General features: G+C 35.0%; 1 protein-coding gene across 1 annotated transcript; it reads left to right on the top strand.

The window, feature by feature from the left end:
- The first annotated feature begins 2,546 nt into the window (after positions 1-2,546).
- On the top strand, positions 2,547-12,336 carry LOC145800742 (fructose-bisphosphate aldolase 2, chloroplastic-like). Its single transcript, XM_082890477.1, has 8 exons — positions 2,547-3,031; positions 3,142-3,220; positions 8,795-9,064; positions 9,192-9,301; positions 9,430-9,520; positions 10,539-10,668; positions 10,985-11,082; positions 11,962-12,336. The coding sequence occupies exons 1-8, from the start codon at positions 2,547-2,549 to the stop codon at positions 12,184-12,186; spliced, it is 1,488 nt and encodes a 495-aa protein (XP_082746603.1). The 3' UTR covers positions 12,187-12,336.
- Positions 12,337-13,765: the final 1,429 nt, after the last annotated feature.

Genomic DNA, 13,765 nt, shown 5'->3' with positions numbered 1-13,765 from the left:
AAGCACCTACGAATTTCATTCCTGGATAATAATAGTCCCGAAGCGTTACCATAGTTCCGGTTGGAAACAGCATTGATCAAGTGCCTTTCCAACAAGACTACTAGAAACTCAAGGGTCCAATTAACATCCTAGAAACTACGTTCCATACCCACATAATCACATAAACATGCTATCATATAAGCACATAACAGTACATCTAAGTCTCTATCAAGCGAGACGAACCCATTGTGATACTAATCACTTCCCACGTACCCAAAGTATTTGAACCCGGTACGCTCTGATACCAAGTTGTCACGCCCTCAAAATAAACCCATAATAACCATAACATTAACATGCATTTATAAAAGAAAACGAATCATTTGAGTTATTCATCAGAGTATTCTTATTGAAAGACATCACATGTAACATCCTGCAACATCAAAATAAATGCCCTAAGGGCTTACATCTTTCCAAGCTAACACTTGGACACAAAAAGGATGAGTACTAACTCAATTACAAGTTAAGCCCTAGGCTTGAATGTTTACATGAAATCTCAAAAATAACAAAATAAAACATATAACTAAAGACAAGTCTTCAAAATCCCAAACATCAAATCCTTCCAGGCTAAGTCCGTGGAGGTAGCTTATCACCTGAACCTGAAAATGATGTTCCCATAAAGGGTGAGCCACAGCCCAGTAGAAAAATACTAAACCAAATATAAGCATTGAATAAAGCTATAGCATTCAATAGATGGTTAACCAAGATAATCAATTTTATCATTAAACAGTCTCATGACACTAATGTCTAAGACACATTTCACTTTCCATTATTATCAACATGGCTCAGAACCTGGCCAAACTTACGACAGTGAATTTTATATCATATTCACATTACTTCCAATATCAACAAAACAAATGAGACTCATGCTCATATCAAAACACTTCATACTTCCCATTTGATACACATTTTAGTGCTGTATCAATAATCATGTAAAAACACTTCAATATAATAAGCACACATAAAAATGGTGCTAATGGAGTCCATCCCCTATCTCCTCCCAAACAAAAATCCGGTTTAGAGGTCCATCCCCTATCTTCCCCTAAACCGTGGAGTACATCCCCTATCTCCTCCCAAACAATATGCATATGCAATGCTCAATCAATACATGTAATTTCTGTATTAATTCAATAATCTTGATGTATCCAAATGTAAACAAAAAATTGACTAAAATATCAAAAAAGTTTATAAGAACTTTAGATAATCCTTTAGACTGTTTGGAAAGAACTTATATTATATTGATATGACATTTAGTTTTTCGTAATATTATTTGTGTCTAGCTTAGAAAATTTTTGCAATTAAGTGTAATTTAAAAAATATATATTAAGTTTTAAGAGAGTATTACGTAACAATATTACTTCCCACCAATCATAACTATTAACTTTTTATGTTGTCTTCTCAAATATCAATATATATTGATGAATCCTTATCAATCAAAATGGTAAAAGGCACCACCTTGGCCATACTCTCCCAACATGAAAAAATTGCTCATGATTTAGGCCTTAAATAAGGCATACCGTACTACGCTAGTTCTTAACATTTTTTATAGTCGTTATAAAAATATGATTGTAGTTTCTAAAATTTAATACAAAAATTATTGCAAAAATTAACACTCATAGTGATGTTGAAAGAAATGAATGAGGCTGCATGTTTGTTGCAAGGCAAGAAAATAGTGATGACAATTTGTTAGATAAGGTGGTATATAGTGAAGACGAAGTATATGCTATATACAATAATTATGCATTACAAATGAGTTTTAGTATTCGGAAAGGAAAGCCAAGATATTATAGTGGATCAAAGAACATACGACAATGTGAATTTTTATATTCTAAAGAGGTTTTAAAGCAGATGAAGACCCTTGGGAAGAGAAAAAAATTGAATAGGATGGAGACTAGAACTAGTTGCAAAGCATTCATTCGTTTCACTCTTGAAAATGGAATTTGGAGGGTTACTACCTTCAATCTTGAACATAATCATGAACTTGCATTACACTCAGAGCAACATTTGCTAAGATCTTCTTGTCACATTTCAAAACTGAAGGCAGGTGTGATTGATTCTATGGTAAATACGGGTATAAGCACAAAGAATGCATATTCGTATCTACGAGAAGAAATTTGAGGCGGTGAAAATGTGGGTTTTACCAAAAGGGATTGGTATAATTATGTGAACAAGCAAAATATGATGATGATTAGTGTTGGAGATGCTCAAAGCCTATTGAATCATTTTAAGCAGATACATACAGAAAGATCCCATGTTCTTTTTCATAGTTCAGGTAGATCAAGAAATCGTATGACTAATTTTTTCTGGAGAGATGGGAGATCAAGGGTTGATTATGATTGCTTTGGAGATGCGGTTGTTTTCAATACCACCTATCGCACCAATAAGTATTGATTTATGCTCCATTTGTTGGCGTTAACCACTATTGGCAAAATGTGATGTTTGGTTATGCTTTCCTTTTGGATAAAACCACTGATTCATTTATATGATTTTTTAAATCATTTTTAGAGTCAATGGGAAATCGGTATCCGATAACAATTTTTACTGACCAAGATCAAGCCATGTCTAATGCTATTGAGGCGGTGTTTCCAAATACACATCATCAACTATGTTTGTGGCATATTTCGAAAATTGCTCCTTCTCATTTGGGAGAGTTAAATACTAACACAGAGTTCAAGTACCTTTTCAACAAGTGCCAAAAATATTGTGATTTTGTGCTAGAATTTCAACAGACTTGGGATAAAATGATACAAAAGTTTAGTTTGGAGAGTCATCGATGGCTTAATATGATGTACAAGATTCGACACAAATGGAGCATTGCATTCACTAAGGATAGTTTCACGGCTGAATTTAAAGCTTTCTCAAGGAGTCAAAGTACAAATACTGTTTTGAATAACATAGTAGGTAAAACAACTAGCCTCACTAAGTTTGTTATTGAATATGACAATTTAGTGGCAGGTATGCGTTCTTCAAAGTTGGATGAAGATTTTCGATGTAAGTAAGGTGCGCCCCACAAAATGCAGTAAGAAAAAGTGGTATTTTGGGTCATGTAACTCAAGTTTACATCTATAAGATTTTTAAATTATTTGAAAATGAATTTCTCAATAGTCTTGCAATGGTGTGGAAGCAAGTTGATTGTCAAGATACAGTTGATGTCTTCAAGTTGAAAGGAGAAAATAGTGAAAGGGTATGTATTGTTCACTTTGATTATCTCACTGACAACATTTCTTGTTCTTGTAAGAAGTTTGAATCATTAGAAGTTCTTTGCTGTCATGCATTGAGAGTTTTTAGTATAAAAAATTTGACTTCAATTCCAAGTCAATATATTTTGAAACGTTGGACAAAAGATGCTATGAAATGGATGATGGTTTATGAACAAGGTATCAATTCTATTACAAATGGTAAAGAGGCTGAGATCATATGGCATAATAGTATGATATGTATAGTGTCACACCCCAAACCCGCCCCTAGAAGTTTGGGCATGACCACTTCAGAAACGGACACTTAACCTGTTTTATATATATATATATATATACATAGGGCCTGAACGGAAGCACTAAACATCAAAATTTGACACTGGAAACAAACTCCATCGAGCTACTACTATCATGCCAGGATCACAAACTTTTAACAAACGAATAAAATCTAAAACATACACCTGAACATCGGTTATGTACATACATATATACAGACCCAGCCCTATCATTGGGCATATACAAAAACACGAAAGCTATATACATCACTCTTAGATAGACATTCAAAAAGCAAGCCAACATCTTATCAGCTTAACAAAATCAATGGCTGTGTATAATGCCTGGACATACGAAGGTTGACAAAAGAAAGCGGCGTCACGGTTGGGACTGATCACCTAATTGGTGACCTACAGAAACAGACATAACAGAGAGTGAGCCGGGCTCAGTGAATAGTAATACATAAATAAAACGATGCTTAACTTGAAACATAACACATAGCAATGCATATAAAGATGTAGAGTTCACATAGTTAGTCTAATTCTGTGCTAAGTACATAACAGCCTTAGGTTCAATCTTGCAACATAAACATGGTGGCCATAAGCCCTTGAAACATGGTGGCACGAGGCCCTTGAAACATGGTGGCTATAAGCCCTTGAAACTTGTGGCATAAAGCCCTTGTAACACATGGCACTAAGCCCCTTGAAACATGTGGCATAAAGCCCTTGCAACATATGGCACTAAGGCCCTTGAAACATGTGGCATAAAGCCCTTGAAAGATTGGCATAAAGCCCTTGAAACATATTTGACCTTGTAGCATATTTAAACTTGTAACATATACTTGAAACATACCTGAACATACTTGAACATCATTCATTAATTCAAACAGAACATATCATGACTAGAGCATTTCTTGTTGTATCATGTCATTATCGTACGCTTAACAATGAGAGACTAATTCACATTCTCATGAGGGTCACACAATGATGCTAGACTTTGCACTTATATCGTAGATTCTGAATAACTTCCAAGTTGTAAGCAACATAGCAAAATAACTTCAATTCATATGGATACACATAGCTACTCTTATATTTACTCAGAATCCATTCTTCAAGAATGAACATAAATTCTTTTGGGTAAATGACTTACTTTAGGTGCTCTATTAATCAATAGCATACACCTTTGTTTAATCATTCTTATATGTTAACATAGTTGCCTTGCCTTGTAATTAACAGAGTTCTAATGGTAACCGTTACACCATTCCCATGAGTTGACATAATTAACGTAAAGTTAACAGGACATTCCTGATAAGTAGCAACGAAAAGTAAGCACATTTTCATTAGATTACAGATGACTTTATTGGTTTCACAATTTCACAGTTTGGCCCTTGGCCTGAGGGGTTCACACATTCACAATAGCCTTTGGGTTTCATAGATTCACAACTTATCACATCGGCCTTCGGCCCTTTGGATTCACAAGTTCACAAATTTGGCCCTTGGCCTCATAGCTTCATAAGTCACAAGTCGGCCCTTGGCCTTATAGCTTCATAAGTCACAAGTCGGTCCTTGGCCACATAGGTTTGATCTTCACAAATGGCCCTTGGTCACATAACTTCATATTTCACAAGTTCACAAATTTGGCCCTTGGCCTCATAGCTTCATAAGTCACAAGTCGGCCCTTGGCCACATAGGTTTGATCTTCACAAATGGCCCTTGGTCACATAACTTCATATTTCACAAGTTCTTTTGAGGTTTTCATAATTTCATAATGTTTCTCACATAACTTCACAAACCCTTTTGAAGTTTCCATAATGTCACAGTGTTTCTCACATAGCATACATAACATACATGTCAGCATAATTCTTACGACGAAGATTTAACATCAATAACGATAAACGGTTAAAGGTACATCAAAGTACTACTACTCACAGCGTTCAGGTGCTTGATCCGCCCCTGTAGCTGACCCTACACAATTCACATAATTCAAAGATAATTCATCATAGTACAACACCAATCAATTCACTATGAGTCAACACAACATAATCCAACAAGGTCAATATCACTTAGTTCATCAACACCATTTGTAATTTAACATAATTCAAAATAAATCCTTGAATTCCATTTCAACATTCCAAAACCGAGTTCATATGATCCATATCATTAATAGATTATTTCCCCAATTTTCCTTTCACATTACAGCATGAATTACAATGTTTATAACATGGCTCATTCGCAAATTTTAAACATAATTTTCAAATATTTCCAAATTTCAATTAAACTTGAACACATATAATTCCATACCTCAATTTCATTACTCTACTTTCAATTTGGGCCAATTCATTGGTTATCATCATTAATCAACCTAGGGTTTCAAGAAAATATTGAAATTTCAAGAAAAATACGAACTTATTAACCCATTACTTTTTATTCCAATTTCCCCAATGATTATACATCTAGGAGTCACAATCCATCATTTTAACCCACCAATTTAACTTCCAGCATCTCCAACTCTAAACTCTCAATTCTTAAGTTGGACATAATATGCTCAAAACTATAGATTTTGTTTGTATATTCATAAAATTCCATAATTCCATCCATGAATCCAAATATTGAAAGGGAATAAGGACCCTACCTCAAGAATCAAGCAAAGGAGCAAAGATTGAGAAGAATTCTCCAAAAATTCGAATTTCAATCGGTTGGAAATGTTGACCCTTTCTTGTTCTCCATCCTTGATGCAAAGATCCATGGTGGATTTGTTGATAAAAGTGGAGGAAATCAAGGTTTTGGGAGCTAGGGTTTCGGACATGGAAGATGGGAGAAGAAGAGAGGAAAAGAAAATGTAAGAAATGGGCCAAAAATCTCGTTTTTGAGCTGCTGTCCTGCACAGCCCGCACGTGCGGCGCTATTCCCCGCACGTGCGGCTCTGCTTCCAACACAGATGTAAAAACTTCAAATGGGTATAACCCTCTCATCGGGACTCCGTTCTAGGTCGTTCTTGTGTCCAAATTGAAGCCCCGGAAATAAGCTTTCCAATGGTTCTAACCTCACATTCAAATTCAAAGTGTAGAAAAAGAAAAGGGCAAATGAGTGACGGCTGATCGTAGAATAACTATCCGGATTATATTCTTTGGTCCAATCTTACTTTACCATCATAACACCACCTCAATCAATACCCCAAAACAAGATAAAAACATTCTCAATTCCAATAGATATAGTTGAATTAAAACACATTAACCCCTAATTAAATAAGGATGACTTTTGGGGTCATTACATATAGCTAATACAGCTATATACAAGAGTCCAGGGAATGATAGTCTTAAGAGCATTTGCCAAAAGATACTTGTCGAACTTGATGAAAAAATTGAAAAAGAGTTTGCAAACTTGAAATTGGGTACAGATGTGCATGTTGAAGAAGATCAAGCCATACAATGTGATACCACTAACATGTCAATGTTAGATTCCTCACATACGAGATCGAAAGGTGTACGAAACACTAGACTTAAAGGGCATTTTGAAAGGTGCAAGACAAAACCATCCAAGGATACATCAACTTCGCGTGAGAAACTATTTACTTGCTTAATAAATGTTACATTCTCATCTGTAATGATATTTTTTTAATAAAGTTCTTATGTTGTAAGTTATTTGTGATTTGTGCACATACTCAAGAAACTCAAAACAAGTAAAGCAAGGAGCATCACATGCCTTACTTGGTGTTACATATGATACAACAATCTTCCAACCACCAAATAAGTCCCTTTATGTAAGACCAGGCCCGGCCCTGAGATTTTTTGAGCTATTTTTTATCATAGCTATAAGCAAAAGTTGCATTAAACAATTTGAGACAAACACTCAAAAATAAAAAAGGCTATAAATAGTTCCAAAAACTACACCAAATAGAGCCTATATGTAGATATACATGCGATTATACAAGAGTGAAGTGGGAAGGAAGAATCGAAGCAACTGACATGTGGTTACTAGAGTAGTTGTCCAATGGAGCAAATGCTGAGAGAGGGAATTGAAACTATAGAATAGAGCAAAGAACTCTGGCATGAAAATCAGTAGACCATTGGTGGGTGATTTGGTTTTCTTGGCCGATAGAGAGATGGAGACCATGATGGGGAGAGGCGGGGTTGGTGGTTGTGGTGCATGCGCACGCGCGTGTGTGTGTGTGAGAGAGAGAGAGAGAGAGAGATAGTCGTGATTGAATGCAAGGTTGGTGTTGGTTGTGGTTGATGGAGGCAATGATTGGAAGGTGGTGTCACGAGAGGTGGAAGATAATGGGTAGAGGTGCGAAGAAGCCTTTCCTTGTCCAATTTTTAAGGTTCTTACCAAATTACCAACAAATGAACCCACTCATCTTGGGAAACAAACATGGGTTGGTATGCGAATGGTTCTAGTGGTGGGTATTGGTGGTGCTAGTAGCTGGAATTAATGGGTGGGTTGGGATTAGAAGTGGGATTTGAGTGGTTGTGGTGGGCATTGTGTGGTGTTGGTCAAAATTAGGGTATAGAGGGAGATGAAAGAAAGGGAGAATGGACAGAGGGAGGTGGCAGTGATGGCTATGGGGTGAGAAAGATGAGAGTAGGAGAAAAGCAAGTGAGAGATTGGAAGAAGAGAAGGTGCACAGAGATTGTTAGTGTAATTTTTTTAAGTTATGGCGGATAAGAAAGTCATTATTTTCGGTCAACTGTAAAAATATATTTGAATTATTAATATATGTAAGAAAAATGAGTTAGACCCCCTTTTGTGGAGGAACCTCACAACCCCTTTACTGATCTACACCATTCATGATGTGTGGGGTCCACTCATGTATGTGTGGGGTCCACATCATGAATGTTGTGGATCACAAAGGGGGTTGTGGGGGTCCTCCACAAAGGGGGTCCCTATCATTGCTGTATATGTAATTATGTACATAATATCAAAGGGTAGTAATTTCATTTCATCTATTAACTCCATTTACATGTTAGTCTTGACTGTAAAAATGCAAGATTTTTTATTTTATATCACTATAACTATAAAATATTTCACATTTTTAGCTTATACCACTATAACTATAAAAATAATATTAATAACATTTTAATTGATAATATTATATCTTATATTAATAAATAAATAAAATATATCTATAGCGTTATATGGTTTGCGATCGAGAATATTGTTTTTGATTATGGTATTTCCACTTTCTTTGGATGCTTGCTAGCCTATTTAACTGTGACACAATTTGTGTATTGGTGAGTATGAATTTGCAAATATGGTGCTTATTTGCCATTGGTTTCTTTGTTGATGGTTTAGAAATCTATCGCATCTCCTGGTCATGGCATCCTTGCCATTTATGAATCAAATGCCACCTGTGGGAAGAGGTTAGCATCCATTGGACTGGACAACACGGAAGTCAACCGACAGGCTTACAGACAGCTTTTGCTGACCACTCCTGGCCTGGGTGAATATATTTCTGGTGCTATTCTCTTTGAGGAGACACTTTACCAGTCAACAACAGATGGGAAGAAGTTTGTGGATTGCCTGCGTGATGAGAATATCGTACCTGGTATCAAAGTTGATAAGGTATACTTTCAATTATGTGTAATCATTTTGCAATATTATGTCTTGTTGCTAACCCTTTTTCTTTTGCATATCCTTGTCTTGTTATTAATTTAACTCTCTCCTTTTTTTTTTCCACACATGTTTCTAGGGTTTGGTTCCTCTACCAGGATCCAACAATGAATCTTGGTGCCAGGGATTAGATGGATTGGCTTCTAGATCTGCTGAGTATTACAAACAAGGCGCTCGCTTCGCAAAGTGGTAAGCTATTTTACATTTTTGTAAACTGGCTTCTTCTGATGCTTATGTGAACCTTTCTGGCTGAAAGCTGGCATGGAAAAGGAAATATCACATCTTGTACTTTGTTTGCATCTGTATGAAATTTGTAGGCGCACAGTTGTCAGCATTCCTTGTGGTCCTTCTGCTTTGGCTGTGAAAGAAGCTGCATGGGGACTTGCACGCTATGCTGGCATTTCTCAGGTACTTTTTTAATTTTGTTTAATTTATTTATTTTTGTTTTTTCTGAAGATGCTAGTCCTTGTCTGGTGGGGTAATAAATAGATAATAGCATTTTCTCTAAATGTTTTTAATTGGGTTTTTCTGTGTCTAAAGTAAACAGAGGACGGAAACTGTTGATTTAGCTTCGCAGCATGATGGTAAAAGTAATTGGTCTAAGGCAGGCATCATATTCTATATGAACTTCACTTTCAATAATCGTGGAGCCTTTTTTTTTCTCGTCAAAAACTCTTTAATAAGTTATAATATGGCTCTGAGTTTACAGAAGCGTGATAAAATTTTGTAAATTTTGAGGTCGTTGATGGGTAATGTCAAATCATATCTTTTGGTCAGAAATTCACCATGTTGTGCTTAAGTTTTTTTCTAGTATAATTCTTACTTTTTTTTTTCTCCTTTTTTTCCTCTACTTTTTCAATATCTCAGCTTTAATAAGTTCATAGAAGTTCTGCAAGAATATTGCCATGTATTTGTGCCATTTAGAATCATATACGGATTAGAACTGAAGTAGAGCACAGAGACAATTGTTTGTGCAATACAATTTTTTCCACTCTTTTGATTCATGCTTTATTGCGTGTTTTTGTGTTTTTGTTTTCCAAAATTTTGATAACAGAAAACATAAACATGTTTACACTTGTTTTTGATTTTGATTTTTTTGAAAATTGTTTTCAAAATGAGGCTCCACAATAAAACACAAAAAAAGTGTTTTCACTTGTTACCAAAACATTAAAAACACGTGTACCCCCAAAAAACATAGATGAACTCAATTTCACTACCAATCCTCTTTTTTTTTTTTTTTTGGGGGGGGGGGGGGGAAGAAAAAAAAAAGAAAGAGGGAAAATATGTTTTATGTTCTCTAAAACGAAAGGCAGGAAACGTGTAACGCTACCAAGTGAGCCTTTATTGTTGTTTATTTATTTTTTATTATATATATGGTGCATTAATCTCTACAATCTTTTCTTCATCATTGTGATTTCTTGTGCAGGACAATGGTCTCGTGCCAATTGTGGAACCTGAGATTCTTCTTGATGGGAATCACCACCCTATTGAGAGGACACTTGAGGTGGCTGAGCGTGTTTGGGCAGAAGTCTTCTACTACTTGGCAGCGAACAATGGTGAGAACAATGTTGGGTTTGTTTGGTTTGTTTTTGGGAAAAATTCTCTACAAACAAATTTTCAAGAATAATCAAACCAAACAATTTTTTTCAAAAAAAATCTCAAAATTTGTTTGGTTTTCTTCTTTCCAAAATCACTCTCTCTCATACAGATCAAATCAATCACTTTTTTTAAAACTCTCTTCCCAAAACAATTTTCCAAAATCATTTCTGAAAAAAGGCAAACCAAACAAGTTTTCGTACTTTTTATCTAAAAAACTACTCTACAAACACAAACTAAACAAGCCCTTATCTCAAAAACTACATTGTAACCCAGGGGCTGAGCGCAAAGAGAAAGCTTCTCCGGATACCATTGCCAAATACACGCTCACTATGCTTAAGAGGAGAGTGCCTCCTGCAGTTCCAGGAATCATGGTACACAAGTTTAAACCTGTTCCTGATAAATATACATGCTTACAGTGTAGTTTAAATACTAGTGAGTTGTTATTCTCAACAATATTACCAAATAGGGTTAATTTCACTTTTATCCCCTAAACTATCTGTCATTTTTTTCTTCTATATTTTTAAACTATTAATTTCATCTATTTAGTCCAATTGGAGACAGTCGTCCATATCAGTAGCCATTAGTCCTAATTTGATGGGCAAAAAAGTTATTTTAAAATTCAAACAACTTAAATCGTATAACCAGATACTTATTATTATTTTTATTTACTATTTTGAAATGAGAGCTGTAGAATAAGATGGATGTCTGGTTGTAGGGTGTGAGTTGCCTAATACAATGCGAGTAATAAGATTGGTGTTTGGTTATATGATTTATGTTGTCTAAACTGTAAAAATACTTTTTGCCCATTCATCATTACTGGTTTATAGACTAGTTGTCTCGAATTGAACCGTATTAACTGAAATTAAAAAATTTAGGGATTAAATAAATGAAATTGATAGTTTGAGGATGCAGGAGATAAAGTGACGATAGTTTAGTGAGATAAAATGACATTAACCCAATTGACTAAATTATCTTTCCAATTTGTTCTGCTTAACCAATATGATTTTACGAACAGAACATGCTTGACTTGAAACAATTTTAGCCTGAAGTGTGGCTAAGATATTGTAAATTCAAAGTGGTTTCGTTTGGAATAAAAATAGTAATTAAAGTTGTCCCTTTGGATCTTATATCTAGGCAATAGATGATTCCATTTATAGATTGGTAAACTTATTCTTTCACCTGAGATCAAATACGATCTTCACTTTACTATTGTGTTCTAAGTACAATGTTCTTGTTTGTTTAATTTGTAGTTCTTGTTGGGGGGACAATCTGAAATGGAAGCAACATTGAACCTAAATGCGATGAACCAAAGTCCCAACCCCTGGCACGTTTCCTTCTCTTATGCACGTGCTTTGCAGAACTCCGTGCTTAAGACCTGGCAAGGAAGTCCCGAGAATGTTGAAGCTGCACAAAAGGCACTTTTGGCGTGTGCAAAAGCAAACTCCCTAGCTCAGCTTGGAAGTTACTCTTGTTAGATAATGTGTCAATGGGACCACATAATTAAATATGGTGTTATCATTTATAAGAAACCTACAATTTAAGTGATTCAATTTAGTTAATAGGCTTAAGGGTATATGTGTTATGGACCTAATGTGTAGATACTAGTTGTATAATTTCTATTTCTATGAGGGGCAGAAATAGAAATTAAAACATATTGGTTAAAGTTGGTTTTCATTACCTTTCAGTTTTAAAACCAATAATGGTTAATTTATTGGTTTTCATTACCTTTCAGTTTTAAAACCAATAATGGTTAATTTATTGGTTTTCATTACCTTTCAGTTTTAAACCAATAATGGTTAATTTATTGGTTTTCATTACCTTTCAGTTATAAAAACCAATTACAACCTTTAAAAGGTTATGGTCCCTATTCCTTCCTAAGGTGGAAAAGATAAGAACACTGTTTTGTTTTTCTAAATCCTCTCAAGGAGAAACATAAGGCACCAAAGGGGAAAGGATTAGAAGGCAATAACATAGTCAATATTAAAGTTTTATTGACAATCAGACGCTTCCGTTTAACCGTTCATCGATGGATTCAGGTATGTCATTTTGCCTTGATTTATTGATAATACACATGGTAAATGATCCAAAGTGTAAGGTTTATGTTCTGAAATTTATGTTTACAAGTGGTATCAGAGCGGTTATATCATGTGTATTATCAGAATAGATATGCTTTTATTCATCCTATTTAGTTTCTTGGAATCAGATTCTGTTTTTTGTATTTCTGTTTTTCCCTCTGCTGCAAATTCTGTTTTGTTTTCTGGAAATGGAACATAATTCGGATGGGCGGTTCATTTTTCAAATGGTGAACATCATGTATTTATATATATATGTATATAATTGGGATTGCTGCAGATTATATAACATATACGGGGATTTTCTAATGTTCTAAATATAAGTCAATTCAAACAAGATGTCACAAAAGTGATCTCTCTTGTCTAGATTGTTTTATATGGAATGTTTTGAAATTCATGTCTGTGTATCTCATGCGGGTATTTATCGGTCCAAAGACATGATTAAGACTTGGCAGAATTACACACACATTTTGTGGTGATAAACATGTGCCAATTGTCAAGGAAACCTAATGTGAATAATAAATCCATCAAAAGATAGATTTGTTATTTGACATAACTTATTGTCAATGTTTGATCATTACAACAAGAATACCACTTACAGTTAATATCACTACCCAAAGGCTTGGTATTAATGTTGTGCTAGGTATCTTGAGATGTTGTCATTAAATTAATTTATTTAGAGATTATCTGTTTGGCAACTTAATGTGAGTATAATTGTTTATTCCTTTTATTTTCTTTTCGATTCAGCTTTAATGTCGACTACTTCAATCTCTGCCAACATGAACAATGTTCCAATGTTAAATGGAACAAACTTTAAGGACTGGAAAGAGAACATATTGATTGTTCTCGGCTGCATGGACATAGACTTGGCATTAAGGATGCCAAAACCGAATGCTCTCACTACACAAAGTACTCCTGAGGAAACTGTGTACTTTGAAAAGTGGGATCGTTCTAACAGGCTAAGTCTTATGATCATGAAGCG

This window comes from Camellia sinensis, chromosome 10 (assembly GCF_055761805.1).
Source record: "Camellia sinensis isolate YWXY chromosome 10, ASM5576180v1, whole genome shotgun sequence".
NCBI lineage: Eukaryota > Viridiplantae > Streptophyta > Magnoliopsida > Ericales > Theaceae > Camellia > Camellia sinensis.
Note: the sequence above shows the minus strand (reverse complement) of the source record. Positions and strands in the feature narration are given on the sequence as shown.